We start from the raw sequence: 17029 nt of genomic DNA on the forward strand, positions 1-17029 counted from the left end.
ATATAGCCTCGACTTATGACCTTGAGCGGCCTGCGTTTATAAATGCCTGGTGAGAGAACGCGCGGGAACTGTCGGCTTGGCCAGATAGCCTTGGAGCCATCATCGCCCTACATTCTTTTGTAAACATACATCACTCTCGTTAATTGAACATGAAATTCGAAGCCCGACGCTCTTTACTTGTCATCTTGAGTTCTCTCTGCCTCTCTGCAGTAGCAACTGACCTGCAGGGTAAACTATACCACGATGATGCTCTCATCCTCCGACGAGCCACCCCTGTAAGGAACGGAACCCACGCGGCAAGTGTCGTACCCTCATCCAGTCGCCGCCCCTCTCTTCCGCTTTCGACAGCCCGCTCCTCGAGTATCCGCGCATCTCGTAACCCCTCGTCCGCCCCTCGTTCGTCTGCCGCACCCACCATCACGAGCCCCCCTCGCTCATCAGCAGCACCCACGAGCACTGCCGCACCAGCGACCACTACCGTCAGCAATGGAGACACCATCGTTGTCCCCGTAGGCGTTGTCGTAGTCGGCGGGCCTGGTGGCGGCTTCTTCACCGTCGCCGGTGCCGCTGCCGGCGCCGCCCCGGTTGCTGTGGCGGCCGGCGCATCCGCCACCGCTGGCTCTCCGTCTGGCGACAAACCTGACAACCCCGACGACCCGGAAAAGCCGCCTAGCTCGTTACCCGAGGCGCCATCTTCCGCGCCTCATTCTTCTGCACCTCCGTCTTCCAGCTTGGAACCAACAAGTTCGGAACCCCCGGCGAGTACCTCGAGCGCCGCACCGAGCGGGACGCCAGCGCCGCATGTCATTTACCCAAAGGACGGCGCCACCGACCAGGACAAGAAGGACTTCCTCGCACTGATCGACAAAGAGCTCGGTAAAGGGAATTATAGGACAACATCCGGTAGGAAGGTCACGTTCGTCGCCGCCAACATCACAACCACGCAACGTGACACCCTAATCAAAAATCCTCTGGTATGCTGAGCCTTCCCTCCCTTGAATTTTCGCATGTCATTTAAATCGTTATCTCATAAACCTACCAGGTTGGCGGAGTCGAGCCCGACGAAAAAGACCGCACCAATCATGGCGCATCAGTGCTTGTCACGGAAAGAGAACCCAGCGAAGACGTCCACGAGAAGTGGTGGATGGAGTCGCTGGACAAGCTTGGAAGAATTCAAAAGCGCGCCGTGGTTAAGCAAGGCAATGCCCCAGCCGAACTCGTCATGATTTCTCAGCCGCCGGGTGTAGACCTCAAAAGTCTCAACAGCTATTCATACGATGATAGTGCTGGAGCCGAGATTACCGTCTACGTTCTTGACAGCGGATACTATGCCAAGAATAGTGTAAGCCCCATTCTTTCAAGTTTAAGTTTATTTCCAAGACGCAGTTGACTCAAGTGAATGGCCAGGAATACACCGGTATGGCAGTAAAGCCCCGCTGGATTTTCGCGGGCTCTCAAGAAGAAAAGTCTGTCGAAGAGGATCTCGACCCCGATGGACACGGCACCTGCGCCGGATCCAAGGTCAACGGCCCCAAGTACGGAGTCGCGAAGAAGGTCAACCTCGTCATTGTCAAAGCCTCAACGCAGGCCTCCGATACCGACGATGCCCTAGACAGAATAGTGGAAGACGTAAGGCTCAAGAAGCTCCAGGGCAGAGCCATTGTGAACCTCTCACGCTGCCGTACGTACCGCCTTTCCGCCCGTCGATGGCTTGATGTGTCCCGTGGATCGAAACTTTACGGACTAACGCATGTGTAGGCGAGAATAGCACATCTGAATTCAGCAAGAGAACGATGAGAGAATACATCAACGAAATGATTGCCGAGGACATTATCGTTATTGCGGCGGCCGGAAATGATAACCGTCCTGAAATAGCTGTATGTTGGGGCATAGCTACCACGCATTAAGGTCCTGAGCTGACTGTATATATCCAGAAAGGAGCGCCAGCTGCCGATGTCAACAGTTGGCCCGGTTTGATGGCTGAAGACGGCGTACCAGTCATCAACGTCGGAGCCGTCGACAACACTGGTAAGAATGCCAGCTTCTCTCAAGGAGGACCTCTGGTTCACGTCATGGCGCCTGGTGTTCAGCTCCAGTGCGCTGCCAATTCCTTCTTCTCTGGCACGCGGAAGAATGACGGAACGTCTTTTGGTGAGTAGTTCCAGCTTGTAGTCCTCGTGTAAAACAAAAACACCTTAATTAACTTGACGCACCCCAGCCGCACCCGCCGTCGCCGGCCTCGCAGCCTATCTTCTCGCAGTAGGCGAATACCCGGAACTGTACGAAATTGGAAAGGTGGCAGCCAACATGCAAAAGCTGCTCATGGACATGGCTTATCAAAGATCTCCCGACGGCGGTCAGGTTGTCTTCAACGGTCAGGGTGCCGTCTGCAACCGTCCTCGCAGTGCCAAGTTCAAAAGACAGGACCTCAAGGGCGAGGCATGCTCAGTCGTCTCCTCGACCACTACCCTCGCGCCAACGCCAACCTCTGCCCCTCCCAAGCCTCCGGCAACGAGCAGCAAGCCGCCCGCTTCATCGTCGCCGCCGCCGCCACCGCCGCCTCCGCCTGCGCCCAAGACCCTGGCCTCGCTGAATGAGCAAGTCGGCAGTGGTAGTCTATCATGCTTCCCCATGAACGACTTCACTGCCACAGCCGGAACGACATACGGCTTCTCTTTCGACGTAGACCCGAATATGATCGTGAGCATCCAGACCGGCTCGACGGACGAGGGATATCACCAGTCCAAGGGACCATGGACAGGTACCTTCCTCGCCGAGTCAACCGCTTCAATCAAAGTCTGCGGATCCGGTTCTGGTGCGTTGGCCTTCAAGGTTACCGAGGAGCCCTCAGAAGCCGTCAAAGCGCCGGCCGGTAAGGAAGTCTTCAAGCTGGACGAAAAGGTTACAGCCGGCGCAACATCATGTTTCCCGACGACTGGTCTGAACATACAAGAGGGCAACTACGGCTTCTCGTATACCACGTCCGACGGCATCGAGATCCAGATCGGAGACGACAGTTCCGGCCCGAAGTACTTCACCGGAAACAGGGCCAAGGGTGCTGGGTTGATGTACATTGACTTTTCGGGGGGTAGCATCTCGATTTGTGCGAAGAACAACGGCGGTTCGGAGGCATCTCTCTCTTTGAGCATGACCCAGTAATGTAGACATCTTTGGAGAATACATTGGTCTGGTTGTAGCTTCCAGGCTGCCTACCTTCTACGAAAATTTACGTTGAACTTTCAATGAACAATACTATTTTCTTCTAATCAAGCCTCAACCGATTCATGTGATTGTTTGTGCTGAGTCTCTGCTGATTTGTGATGCCCATGTCATCCTGTGGCTCTGGCTCTTTAAGCTAGGGAAGGAAATGCCATGAAGCATACATGTACTTTAGGGTCAAGAATAAAACAAAATGTATTGCATCGTGCCACATATAGCAATGAATTTGCGAGGTACCGTAGGCTCGTACTCAAGCACGTTTGTGTTTAGTGATCCAAGTAAAAACAAAATAGTAGGTTGATAACTTTGATGAGTTTCCAGGTCCTACATCATACTTCCAGCCGTCTTGTGAAGCTCTTCCACAAACATCCGTCAATTCTCTGACTTTATCCGCATTGGCACTTTACTAGGGATTCTGAAAGTCGATTTTTATCGAGCTGACCTTAGACCCCAATGCAGCTCTTTGAGCGAGTGTCCAAGAACCCATACGCCATTTTCATGTATAGCATTCGCTGATGTGAAATTTCTGGGACATTTTCATCGAAATCGAACCCGAAATCCACTGAAAACCGTTTGCTACCCAGGTACCGCTGGCTAGCGTTGCCGCATAGCTGTCCCTCCCGGCGAACTCGTTGTTACGTAAGTCCTTCGACAAGTATGGTGACATCCTGAGCCTTGGGTGATTCCAGTAATTAGGAACGATTCGGATAGTGGACAATTCGATGTACTTAATCTTTGCCTCGGGGGCATTCTGTTTCCTGCACCATTTCGTCTGCGTGGTAAGCTCTTGTCAAAGCATCCCTTGGTAGACTGGCATTACAGCGTTATGAAATGCTCGATCTTGGGGTCAATCCCTCACGGACCGCAAACAGGAAACATGGCAGAGAGCTTCGTAAAAGATGGGTGTTGATTGGTCGTTCGTCGCAAGACAGCAACAGAAATCAAGCAGGGTTTTTAGTTGAAGGGAAAATGAGTCTCGTGACTGCTATCTCCTACTTCAATTAGATGAACATCAATAACCTATCGTGGGAAAAGAAACAAGAAACCATCCAACATCTCGCTAACTGTGCCCGATCCGAGCTCGTGGGTATGGTACGTTTTGCTGCTCAATCGCACTACCCTCAAGCTATCATGCCTAAACCCTCTGAACCAGTAGATTCCAATAATACTTTAGGCTGATAGTACATAGTTTTCCCCCGCCTTAATCCGACAACATCGGGTGACAAGAATAGCTAGAAACTTTATACAGACAAGTTGCTAATGTACATGAAATGACCAATGAAGTTGGCAGGTCGGCAGCAATGCCTTTTTGGGACTAGGTAAGAGTCATTGCGAACCGGTGGGATTTCATAGCTAACGCACATATTTTCCGAAACAGCGGGGATGCAAAGTCCGTCTCACTGGATATTGATTGTAAGATGCATAGAGGAACGTTCACTAAGAGCCAGAGAGCAACTTGAAAACATGACAATATTCTCCGCGGGCATATGTTGACTGCATCCTCGCGTGTCTGTCTGCTAAGACATAAGCACCAATACTCATATCAAGTACCGTGGAAAAGACAATGAGGCCTTGAGCAAAACAAAGCCAGCCGCCCACGTTCGTTATTTGATCTTAAGAACAGCCCGGGAGACAGATAAATGTCCCTGTTGTGTCATCCTAGATAAACTACATTTTAAGCCTCTCGAGTTTGTAGCCAAATACCTGCATTATAGTCATACGATCGTAATCTAAGGGCAACGCGAAATCACATGTGAATTGCATCCATTACAAAAATTGTGACTAGTGATTTACCCATCATTAAGCATGGATCCCGGAACTAGTGACATCAGAGAATCTCAAGTAATGTGCTAGGCCGAGGGTGACTCCTTTGACACGGTATTTCCAGATACCGAACAGCGAAAGCACGGATAGCTCGCACAAATTCTCCGACTAAAGTCATCGAAGCACATGCCTTGAACTGTGCTCCACCAGTTCAAAAACCTTCTGTCGAGCTGGTGGCTCGCACCTTCAAACCTACGACAAGAGAGCCAAAGATATATAAATGTAAGGAATAACCCGTAGGAAACTTTCGAACCAGCTCATCCTTTCATCATTAACTATTGAAAATTCCTTCCTCCTAAGACGCCCTCTCCCCAGCCATTCGACCGTCAAGATGGTTCTTACCGGAAGCTGCTTTTGCGGAACTATACAGTTCACCATCAAAGCAGACCCTGTCGCTGCTGTAAGTTCCATTTCCATTTGTCAATTGCTTTGCCTTCTTTCATCAAAACCAGAAATACTAACAGTCCAGTTTCGCTGTCACTGCCTGGATTGCCGAAAGATCTCTGGCAGCACCAACAGCACCAACCTCATCGTTCCCGTCCCACTATTCAGTACTACGAGCGGTAACTTGAAGATGTTTTCTAAAACCGGTCCCAGTGGCAGCTCCGCTACAAACTTCTTCTGTGGTGACTGTGGCGTCACCATTTACCGCCACGGGCCTGCAACTCCCGACGTCTACTACGTCAAATCTGGAACACTTGACGATGAGGGTGCGCTCAAAGGTCTCTGTAAGCCTCAAATGGAGCTGTTTGCCAAGCGCAGGATCCCATGGGTCCCTCTAATTGATGGAGCGGAAGTCAAACAGGAGCTGCTAAAGTAGAGAATTTTCTCTTGCACCTCTTCTCCAAGCCCTTAGATAATATTATTCATTGCTCAATTATCTCCCCCATAACTTCATTTGCAGTTTTTGATTGAACATTGATATTATGTCGTTTAACAACGTTGAATGCTTGAACCAGTATCTCCAGCAAATGCCACTTGATTGGGATGTCTTCCTGTGTTCAAATAACTTTGGCTTAATATCGTATGGCTAGATTAATATTTAGAGCATACATTCAACGGGACGCCATATGCCAATTGTCAAAATTGCATTCACCCCCGAAACAATATAGCTTTACGGAGTATAACTATTGGGACGTAGCAGCCAAATTTGGGTATAAGGTAGCGTAACCAATTTGAAAGTCTTCCTAAGTTCACTCAAGTATTCCGTAAGGGACTGATCAGACGAGCGGAGACATAAAACAGCACACCTTAAAGAGCTTAGAGTATCTGGAATCGTAACCCTGCCTGATCAGACTGAGTTTCTTGGGCTTTTCAGACTCTCAAGAGATTCGAAACCTCTGTTCGGAGAGGCTCTCAATTGAGCTGTAGACGTGGTTGTGTTTTGCTGTTTAAGCGGAGATGGTCCGCATGCTGAAATCCCCTAACCCCTCTTTACTGTTAGCTTGAAAGCGCCCCACCATCACCTTAAGGGCGCTGAAATGACCCGACCCACACACTACTTGATCAGCAAAGGTACTATGGTACCTACGCACCGGGGGGGTCATTATCAGTCTATCTGTACTCCGTAGATTTTCAAAAAAGATGCCTTCCCTGGTCAAGCACACCCAGGCCTCTCTTTATTTTGAGTTTGGGACTATCACCGATATATCCCGACGCGTGCTTTCGACTTCTTAAGCTTATTCACACCTCATTTTCAAATGCGCGACTGATGAGCCCATCGGGGTTGTTCCCATGAACGTTTCTTACGAGTGCAACAGCACTTTAGTTTGGATATATGAAATCGAACCCGATGCAACGGTCCCTTAATCAATTTAGCAACCCATGTTGTCAGCTCATTTGCATAAGTTCCTCTGACTAAAACGAATATTTAGGCTCCCAAACTTGGGCAAAACACGACTCATGCAGATGGAACCACGTTTACTACACAGCAACGACGATTGGAACTTTGCGAAGAGACCAATATATACGGGTTGATTTATGTACTCTGCACTTGGCAGTTTTAACTAATTATATACAGAAAATTATGTTCAAGGATTAAGCTTCATGATTAAGCTTCATGTTTACTCAAGACTTGTGCTTAAGACCAGGTGGTGGTGGCACCAACGGCGGCTCCGGAGGTGGGGATCAAGAAGTTGCTAGGAGCGATCTTGCCATTGGCCTGGCGGGCGCCCTTGACAAGCTTGGTGTCAACGCTCTTGAAGCTAGCATCGGACCAGGTGGCGCTGCCGTCCCAGGAGTTGCCGCTGCTGGAGGTGCCCTTGACGAGCGAGGTCTGGCCGGTCTTGGCAGTCGTCTTGGAGTTGCGGGCCGCAATGTTGTTCTTGAGAGTCGACTTGGTGGTGATGGTCTGGAAGCCGACGGCACCGTTGTTGAAAGCAGTGTTGCGGGAGAACTGGAAGTTGCCGGGCTGCTTGTTGTCCGTGAAGCCCTTGGCGGCGTTCTCGAAGGCGATGCAGTTGGTGACGACGTGGTTGGCGGCACCAATGTCGGCAGCGTCGCCACCACCCAGCTTGAATCCGTTGCCGTCGCCCTGGAAGTTGGAGAAGCTCCAGCGGTTCACGCCGTTGCCCCAGGAGATGGTGTCCATGATAGTGATGGGGGACTTGAACTCCCTGTTTGTCAAGTGGTTAGCTAAGAAACACAAGAACGTTGTGTGTGATGGAGACTTACCAGAGATCCAGACCGTCGTCGACGTTCTCCCAAAGGCGGGCACCCTTGAGAATGTTACCAGTGCCAGAGCCCTCCTTGCAGGCGAAGCCGTCGGCACTCTCACCGTTCTTGCGGGGGTCGCGGTTGCGGTAGGAGTCGAGGTAGATGACCTGGTTGTTGCTCAGGGAGCCCTGCATCTGGAAGCCGGTCTCGTAGTTGTCGTGGGTGACAATGCGCTCAAAGTAGTTGTTGGAGCCGTCACGGAGGTAGACGCCATAGGGGCCGTTGATGATGGTCAACTTGTAGAACTTCCAGTAGTTGGCCTTCTCAATGTGCAAGACACCACGGTCGGCGTTGGCGAGCGAGGAGTCCAGAGCGCCGGGAGTACCAGGCAGGGCCTCACCGTCGAGGATGACGGCCTCGTTGTTGTAAGCCGTCAGGGTGTAGGGCTTGGCGGCCGTACCGCTCTTGGTGATCTTGATGTTGGTGGTGGGCGAGTAGGTGCCGCCACGAAGGTAGATAGTGTCACCAGCGACGGCCTTGTCGACAGCCTTCTGGATCGACTTCAGAGGAGCGGCGAGGGTACCGCCGGCGCTGTCGGAGCCAGAGGGCGAGACGTAGATGTCGGCAGCCAAAACGGCCGGGACGACGGCGAAGAGAAACTTGTAAAGACCCATTATTGCTGTTGTAGTACCGTGGCAAGGTTTAAAAGAGAGAATGCAGCAGTGTGTGATCAACAAGAGGGATCAGCAACTTGCCGTGTAGCCGGCCGTCATCAAGCTTAAATACTAAGCTTCTCATAGTCAACAAGGAGGCCCTCGCGTCTGGTAGCTTTCGGCCTGTACCTTATTGCGAGCAAGCTTCGGTACAACGTATCCCATGGACATACAAGCTGTTGCATTCTATCTGAAGCCACCAGTGAACACCCCTGTTAATTGGGGTTGAGGCCATCGCGTCCTCCTGTTGGTGGAAAACCAACTCCACACCCGTAGGACACCTCATAGAATGTAGATGGCGGCTTGGCCGTGAAGGAAGGACCCATCGATATCTCCGTGGAAGAGAAATCCCAGCAATTGAGAGATTCGAAGGATTGCTCAGAAGGGAGGGGTCCCCTGACTTCGCTGACGATGATGTTTAGTTGCTGAAGACACCATGTGCGCTCGCCAGTCGGGTCGACTCCACGATGACATTGCGCCCAGCCCTTCATACTTCGGAAAGCCTAGTCCGGAGGATCTTTCTTCGGCGAGCATCCGTATATGAGTTCGATGGAACGTTGACCAGGGCTTTTCATCGTATCGAGCAAGTGCGCGATTCAGTATTCTGTAAACAGCTGACCAGGACTGTGTTAGTCGACCCGAACATACCCAAATTGATAGATTGCTATTTATTAAAGAACGTAAACGAGTATACGCGATGATTCGGACAAGGCGAAAATTCTTAGGAGAGGACCACATCTAATGTGGCGAGCATAACAATCATGTAGGTGATGCGGTCCAGAACCGGCTTCAGTTGTGGAGATGAGCAGCCCACTGCCGACAACACTGCCAGACTCTCTGGTTAAGCCAGTCCCGTGGCCATGGGATAGATAATAGGGGGCCCCATACGGAGTACTGTGAAAAAGCAAGCAAAAAAACTGCCGCTGGATCTCGGGAATTGTGATGTGGGATGGTTCCCACTGGAACCAGAGTCTGGCCCCAGAGAAAGACTCCCTGTCGCTAGGCGCTTACCTATTCCAGCGAAGACGTGGGCAGAAATTTGCGCTTCGTTTGACGCTAGTTGGAAGAGGAATCTGGTTTCCGGCATCTCACCACATATGGGCAGAATGGTAGGTACTCATGGGAAAGCTGATGATTGCGTGACGTCGGCATCTCCAGAATTAGAATGCCTAACGGTCGGCTGTTGATCATGGCTATGCCGCGTGCAGTGGAGGAGTTCATCTTATGTGCTTGACTGGCGCATAACATGTATGGGGAGGATGAAATGGAGATGGAGACGGACTCAGACATGGGTGGTTTGGAGCCGACCCGAGAACGGATAAGATCGTTTATCGATAAGAGGATTGATAAGGGAAGTTATCGATAAAGATATTCTTCCTGCCTGGTTAGCTCACTCTTGGTGCCCTAGTTTTCAGGCATAAACATGCTCCCCAGGTCCCACTACCAGCTTCAGCCCTGACTGACGTGGTGAACCTCCAAAGAAGCTACATCTCCAACACGGCCACCGTACCTAAGCTCAGGGTCAACCTGTCCTCTCCACGCAACCCGCCGCGTCCGCACTCCACCCCCGGCGCCAACGGCTCACGAGCTCCCCTCCGCGGACACCCTCTCCTTTTCACGACGAGTATAATCGCATACGATTAAATCGCATTCTCCAACAATTCCGGAGCATAGTCGCACGAAGCGATTAGACGAAGCGACCCATAAACGGGGAACAAGTTACACATTACTGGGCAACCGGAAAACCAAAACACCATAAAAAGCAAAAGAAAAAATGTCAAACTACTACCAGCAACCATCATACGGCCCCGGCCCCGGCGCAGGCGCCCAGAACCTGCAGTTCTACCCCTCCTCCTACTCCCCCGCTGCCGTCTCTGGCCATGCGACCCCACAACAAGCCTCGTACGGCTACGGAGGCCAGCCCTCCGGTGGGCAGTTCGGTGCCGGCGGTGCTGGAGGCTTTGGTGGTGCGGGCGCCTTCGGTGCCGCGGCGGGTGTGTCGGGACGCATGGGCGAGCAAGGAGGACTGAGGACCGGCTGGCTCGCTGCTTTCTCGACGGAAGGTTACGACAGAGAGCCGCCCTTGCTTGAGGAGCTCGGCGTCAACTTTGGACATATCCAAGGAAAGGTGCGTTCACACTGGCAATGTTGCTATTCCTACAGCTTCAACTTCTTGTTATCTCGGTACGACCTGAATGACTGACATGTGAACAGACCCTCGCAGTCCTTAATCCCTTCCGTCGCATCGATCAACACATCATGGACGATTCAGATCTGGCAGGTCCCATCCTCTTCTTCCTGTAAGACAAGCCTTCTTCTGCGCTCTACAGCCTTCATTGACAATTCAATCCCCAGGCTATTCGGTACCTTCCTGCTCTTCTCCGGCAAAGTCCACTTCGGCTACATTTACGGTCTAGCCCTCCTCGGCAGCACCTCCCTGCACGTCATCCTCTCCCTGATGACCCCTACCGACGTCCACCCGTCCGCCACCGCAGCTCCCCAAGCACCGCAATACGGCGGCGGCCCAGGCTACCCCGGCGCCGATTCCCACGACCACCCCGCCCGGACAGGCCACTTCTCGAGCACTCTCACCTTCGCCCGCTCCAGCTCCGTGCTGGGATACTGCCTGCTCCCGCTCGTCGCCACCAGCCTCGTCGGCATCGTGATGCCAATGGACACACCCCTGGGTATCGTCCTCACGACAATGGCCATTCTCTGGTGCACGTACTCCGCTTCGGGCATGTTCTGCGCCGTGGGAAGGATGCGTGGCATGCGCGGACTTGTAGCGTACCCGCTGGCTCTGTTCTACGTCGGTTTCGGCATCATGGGCATCTTCAGCTCTAGGGGTAGCGGATCCTTGGTCAAGGCCGCCGCTGGACTGAAGGCATGAGTGACGAATAAAGGAGACGGGGGGCGCTCGAACATACAGAGCAAGATCGAATCTAGCAATCCGCCAATAAGAAGAAAGGGGAAAGATGCGCATTCAGATCACTAGGAAGGGCGGAGGTGGAAAAGATCCATAAAAAAAAAAAGGGAGTAAACAAACAGCCTACAGGATGGAATTCAAAAAGGAAGTGCATGGATAGACAGACGGAGAGCAAGGGGGGATGGATGGGGTGTCAAACGAAACCAAAGCCAACGATGCGGAAGCGCAGCAAGGGCGACATTGCTTGCTTCACGTTTACTGTACAACAGCATAATCACAAAAATCATGTTCAGACGAAGCCAGAAAAATAAACCAAACTTTTTTTTTCTTCAAACGCAAATTAATTACTTGCGTCATCGTCAAAAGAAAAAAACGTCTTGAATAAACTCCCCCAGACAACGATACCATGTGTCGAGGGGGGGGGCGAAACGTGGAGATGATGCCCAACCTAATATTACAGTGTAACAGAAAAGGACCTTCCACGTCTTTATGGAAAGACCAAAAGAGTCATGCAGACGAGATCAAGTTCCTCCCGGAGTGGCCCCTCATAAAAAACAAATCAATCAGAACGGGACCTTGATGAACCGAAACCGCCCTAGGTATCATTACGTACGTAGTAAATGACTTCCGTCGAGGCCGTTCATCCCAATTCCCCCCTCCCCCATCCGTTCCATGCCATGCCGGAGCCAAATTCACTGCAGCTCTCTCTCATGAGAAAAAAATGTCTATAAAGCCCGTTTCGCCGGACGATGATAAAAAAAAAAAAAAAAAAAAACACAAAACCCAGTCCCACTCCCTCCCAAAAAAAGACCCAAAATCGTACGAAAATATTCGCATAGCAGAAAGACCGCTCATGTTAAAAAAATGAGCTGCAACATTTGTTCTGGAAATATGTTCCCTTGACTTGGCTTTCGAGCCAAGTCTACTTGTTTTTCCCCCTTCCGCGGTAACGGCTTTTCTCTCAAACTCATATCATGCGTGGCCTCTTCGACTGCCTATCATTATGCACTTTTCTTTTTCATTTAATCACTCAGCGTCAGTTGGCTGATGTATACCCATCAAGAGATTGAGTGCTTAAAAAACGGGTCTGAATCCACCAGCAGCAGGCTGGCCGTTAACAGTCGCGGCAAAGCCATTGGCTTGGGGAACATCGGCGACACCGCCGAGGATGGAGTACTGGCCGCCAGCGCCGGCAAAGACGAGCTTCTTGTCGCGAACGGCAGTGTTGTCGATGGTGGTAGGGGTCTCGACGTCATCGGTAGTTCCCTGGCCGGTCTGGTAGTTGGCAGAAAAGCCCCACGAGTGCGCAACGCCCTTGGCGTCGATGACGATGTTGCTGTCGACTCCTGCGGCAACGAACACACATTTGGCAACGTCTAGTATCAAAGTCAGTAACAGTCAATAGTGCGAGTTGGAAAAAACTTACCCTCAACAACAGTAGGCTTGGAAAGGATACGAGGGTTCTGGCTCTCATCCTTGATAACGCTCTCCGCGTCAAGCTCCTCGACGGGAATACCGACCTGGTGGCCGTCGAGACGACCCCATGTGAGAAGCTTGCCGTCCTCCGTGCAAGCGAGAGAGTGGTGCTCACCACCAGCAATCTGCTTGACCTTGTAGTCCTTAAGGGACTCGACAATGGTCGGGCGGAGAATGACGGCATCATCTTCACCGGCACCGCTGGCAATTCCAGTCTCGGCGAAGTTGTTCAGACCCCAGGCCCAGACGACACCATCCTTGTCCATGGCAAAGCTGTGGTAGGATCCGCAAGCGATACGGTTGACACGGTTCTTGGGAAGACCCATGCTCTGGGGAACAAGCGAAGACAGCTTGTTGCGCTCAATGATTCGTCGGCCAAGCTGGTTCTGCTGGCCGCAGCCCCATGCCTGAACAAGACCCTTGTTGTCCAGAGCAAGGATGTGGTTGGAACCGGCAGCGAGTGCTGTGATGTTCTTCAGGGTCGGCAGGAAAACGGGTGTCATCTGAATCTTGATCTTTTCGGTGAATCCCAAGATACCATCGCTCGACTAGGTCTTGTTAGCATATCGATAGCCAGTATAGGATGCGGAGCTCTTACTCTAAATGTGCCCCAACCGTAGACTCTACCATCCTCAGTAAGAGCAAAAGTGGCGCTGTCGCTGGCAACGACCTGAGTGAACTTGGCATCGGGAGCGAAGTGAACGGCATCGATAGCAGTGGGCGTACTTTCCTTAGGGTTCATGCCGCTGTCCTCGTCATCATCCTCTTCCTCCTCAGCATCAGCATCGCGGAGGCCACCGTCCCAGGTGGTATCGCGGCCGAGGGCACCCTGGTCGTTGACACCCCATGTGAGGATCTTGTTGTCCTTGGTCAGGGCAGCAGCGTGCATGCCACCGCAAGCAATCTGAACAACACCGACCTCCTTGGCGTCCAGGAAGGGGTTCAATCTGGGGCGCTTGACATCGGTAACCTTCTTGGGCTTGTGCTTGCTGCCGAGACCAAGCTCGCCGGAGCTACCCTCACCAAAGACGTAAACATCGAGGATCTGGGTAGGAGCAGAGTTGATCTTCTTGCCAATCTTGTGCGGGTGGGCAGGAGGAGGCTTGGGGGCAGCGGTGGCTGTCTTCTTGGTGGCCTTCGCGGGCTTGACAGCCTCGGGCTCCTCATCAGCAGACTCGGTGGCTTTGGCGGACTCAGTGGCCTGGCTGTCGACCTCGGCGGAGTCGGCCTTCTTAGCCTTCTTGCCCTGGGGCTTCTCGTCCTCCGTCTCCTCGTCGCTGACCTTGCGCTTCTTGCTGGCGGGACCGGCCTTGGCAGCAGCGGGCTTCTTGGTGTCTTCCTTCTTTGCAGCAGCCTTCTTGGCAGGCTTCTTCGCCTTTGACTCGTCGTCAGTGGCAGCTTCGGCGGCCTTACCCTTCTTTGCGGGCGCAGCCTTGGTCTTCTTGGGCTCAGCGGCCTTCTTGGTGGTCTTGGTGTTGCTCAGCTTGCTATCGTCGGCAGACTCGTCGACGGACTCCTCCTCGGGCTCTTCGTCTTCCTCAGCAAGCTTGCGCTTCTTGGAGGCAGTCGCGCCGTTGGTGGCGTTCTTCGCAGCAGGCTTCGCGGTCTTCTTGGGGGCATCGGCCTTCTTGGTCGCAGTAGAAGCTGCGGCAGCCTTCTTGGGCGCGCTGGCCTTGGGCGCAGCGGCCTTCTTAGTAGCAGCCTTGGGAGGCATTGTTGTTAGATGATGGCGTCAGGATATCGTGCAAGACGCGTATACGACGGTAAGGACTTTGGGGTTTGGAAGCGCGGGAAATAGGGAGATGTCAATCACAAAACAGAAAGTTCGCGATGCGAATTGACGTATTTTGATGATGTTCCGGAAACAACAAAAGAATCCAGAAGCGGGTGATTGATGTTTTGTTTTAAAAAGTGAAAGGAAAAAGCGTCGAAGAAAAAGGTGACGCGACCGGATGGGCAGCTTTGTATTTTCTTGGGCTCTGGAATTCTGACCAAACAGGGGTGGCGCTTTGTGTGGCTCTCAGCGCGGGCTAAGACAAAAAAAAGAGGATAAAAAAAAAGGTAGCAGGTGCTTGGGTGCTGGGGGAGCTGGTACCCCAAAGGCCTATGACCAGTAGTCGGGTGGGCTCCTTTCGAAGGTGCTCAGGTGTTCAGGTGCTCTCGGTGCTGTCTTAGTGCGGCAACTTCTGGGCTGTTTTGTACCGTCGGTGGCCCGAGCTCCGGGGCCAATTGCGTCGAAATGCGAAGCTTCTTCCATGGGGAGCTCTTGACCGCCCCAGCTTTTTTGCCAGTTCCAGCCGGCAGAAAAAGATACCCCTGTAAGAAAAAATTATTGGCGAGTTTCCGGTGAGTCGGGGAACGTTCGCATCGTCTGCCGATGCCCCAGAGCAAGGTATCTGACCCACACCACGACGCGACCGGAGCTTTCACTGTTTTTCCAAAGCTGCAAAATTCATGAAAAAAAAATTCATTACGTTAAGCCCTCCTTTTCTTCATTACCACTTTATCTTGTTGTGGGCTTTGGGGACAGGGTACCTGGTACAGTGGCGAACTCCGGTCATCATAAGTCATAATTAGTCCTCCGTATAACAGCCACAGTGGTCTTACCCTCAGTTGTGCGTGGCTTCGCCTCAGAAGGTAATCTCAATAAATGAGCCACACAAGGGTTCATCTCTGGGCCGATCTCGCTTGCTAATCTGCAGCAGATGGCCATTATATCACCTGTCAAGTTATATTTGGGTTGTCTTCTGGTCTGAACAATTTGTGAAGTCTCAATTCTTCGGCTGATTAAGCGACGTAGTCCCCCTTTCTTCATGCCTGTGATGTTCTGTCAATTGGAACAACCTGCTTCTACAAGGCTGTATGCTGATAGACTTCCACATCCGAGGTCGCCGTCAAACTCCATGTGCATTTTGCACCAGGGTATCACCAGCACCCACTCTCCGATTGCAGTTCCATGCTGTCTTGCTGCACAACATTCTCACTCTGAAGTAGCTTTGGACTGTCCGTGTGCCCTTCTCCAGTCCTACGGATACCACATGGGCCAATGGTTTTGGTCTTCTCCACACAATTCCACCTAAGCTCATGTTTCTCCCCCTTGTGATAAGCTGGGAAACATAATCGTGATAGTGGAGCTTGGCAAAGCACAGACTGACCTTGGGTGTCCCAGTTCCATCTACACTACTGATGTTATCATTGACGCCAGCAACAGTGCTCCAGTGGTGAGACAGAAGAATGCCAACCAAAACATGGAATTAAACTGACATCATTACCATGTGTTTGGCGACACAATGCCAAGTTTGATTAAAGCAGTGATATCACAATCAGAGACTGCCAACATGTTCAGGTTCAAATACTGGTATTCATTTTGTTTTCGTTTTGCCAAATTCCAATGGCAATCAACCGCCTGGTCGTTTTCCCATGACCGTGTTGTAATAAACCCCAACGCCAAATACTCATCGCCACGATGCCCCCATGCCAACCATTGCTAACGCCAACCTTCTAATGCATATAAACCCTCAAACAGCAACAAGATGGACGCATCTATCGGCGGGTAGTGAAGTCGATCTCGTGCTCGCTAGGGTTGTAGGAGCCATCAGAGGCCTTGTCGCAGGTGCAGGCGTCTAAGAAATGTTAGTTAAACGTCCAAGAACACGGCTTGGTGAATCGTAGAGACGACGTACCAGCAGGGCGCACACCGCAAGAGCAAGTCTGGCCAGTAGGCTTGACGTTCTCGGTAGAAGAACGTTCACAGGTGCACTCGCCCGCAGGACGGGCACGGCAGGAGCAGCGGGGACCGGCAACGGTGTTCTCAGTAGATGCCTTGCTGCAAGTGCAGTGGAGAGCGGACTGCTTGCCGCAGGAGCACTTGGCTTGCTGGGCTGAATGACAAAGTCAGTTTGGGGGTTCTCAAGGATCGGCAGGGTGGGAATGTGGAGGAGGGGCAAAGGACGTACCGCAGACGCACTCGGCGCTCTTGCCGCAGCAGGTGGAAGCCTTGTCGACAGTCATTTTGATGGTGAAGTGGGAGTGTGTGAAGTGGTGTTGGTTTGTTTGATGTTGTCGTTGAGACGGAAATGCAATTGATGATGTTGAGGGAAGTAAATCTTGGTTGAACTGCTGTGTCTTGGGAAAGAGAGTCTCTTAACTCGACGAGAGAAGGGTCCTTTTAAGCAAATGCAACTGCAGGGTAGGAGGGGCCGAGAACCGACGTCAC

The 17029-nt window shown here is 52.0% G+C and overlaps 6 protein-coding genes across 6 annotated transcripts; 3 read left to right on the forward strand and 3 right to left on the reverse strand.

The window, feature by feature from the left end:
- Positions 1-149: 149 nt before the first annotated feature.
- On the forward strand, positions 150-3159 carry CTRU02_210845 (subtilisin-like protease; the record flags this gene model as incomplete). Its single annotated transcript, XM_070205523.1, has 6 exons — positions 150-974; positions 1043-1342; positions 1408-1681; positions 1759-1877; positions 1935-2151; positions 2219-3159. 6 exons carry the CDS (start codon positions 150-152, stop codon positions 3157-3159), a joined length of 2676 nt encoding a protein of 891 aa, XP_070060766.1.
- Positions 3160-5374: 2215 nt separating this feature from the next.
- On the forward strand, positions 5375-5863 carry CTRU02_210846 (DUF636 domain protein; the record flags this gene model as incomplete). Its single annotated transcript, XM_036721912.1, has 2 exons — positions 5375-5443; positions 5513-5863. 2 exons carry the CDS (start codon positions 5375-5377, stop codon positions 5861-5863), a joined length of 420 nt encoding a protein of 139 aa, XP_036586284.1.
- A 1260-nt stretch (positions 5864-7123) lies between these two features.
- Positions 7124-8372, reverse strand: CTRU02_210847 (pectate lyase; the record flags this gene model as incomplete). Its single annotated transcript, XM_036721911.1, has 2 exons — positions 7124-7658; positions 7717-8372. 2 exons carry the CDS (start codon positions 8370-8372, stop codon positions 7124-7126), a joined length of 1191 nt encoding a protein of 396 aa, XP_036586283.1.
- A 1813-nt stretch (positions 8373-10185) lies between these two features.
- On the forward strand, positions 10186-11301 carry CTRU02_210848 (YIP1 domain-containing protein; the record flags this gene model as incomplete). Its single annotated transcript, XM_036721910.1, has 3 exons — positions 10186-10539; positions 10626-10711; positions 10767-11301. 3 exons carry the CDS (start codon positions 10186-10188, stop codon positions 11299-11301), a joined length of 975 nt encoding a protein of 324 aa, XP_036586282.1.
- Positions 11302-12411: 1110 nt separating this feature from the next.
- On the reverse strand, positions 12412-14527 carry CTRU02_210849 (GDP/GTP exchange factor; the record flags this gene model as incomplete). The annotated part of the gene is made up of 3 exons (XM_036721909.1): positions 12412-12713; positions 12764-13361; positions 13412-14527. The coding sequence occupies 3 exons, from the start codon at positions 14525-14527 to the stop codon at positions 12412-12414; spliced, it is 2016 nt and encodes a 671-aa protein (XP_036586281.1).
- A 1829-nt stretch (positions 14528-16356) lies between these two features.
- On the reverse strand, positions 16357-16824 carry CTRU02_210850 (uncharacterized protein; the record flags this gene model as incomplete). The annotated part of the gene is made up of 3 exons (XM_036721908.1): positions 16357-16436; positions 16497-16694; positions 16770-16824. 3 exons carry the CDS (start codon positions 16822-16824, stop codon positions 16357-16359), a joined length of 333 nt encoding a protein of 110 aa, XP_036586280.1.
- Between the last annotated feature and the right edge of the window lie 205 nt (positions 16825-17029).

The sequence above is a fragment of the Colletotrichum truncatum genome (assembly GCF_014235925.2).
Source record: "Colletotrichum truncatum strain CMES1059 chromosome Unknown Contig_0007, whole genome shotgun sequence".
NCBI classification, from domain to species: domain Eukaryota; kingdom Fungi; phylum Ascomycota; class Sordariomycetes; order Glomerellales; family Glomerellaceae; genus Colletotrichum; species Colletotrichum truncatum.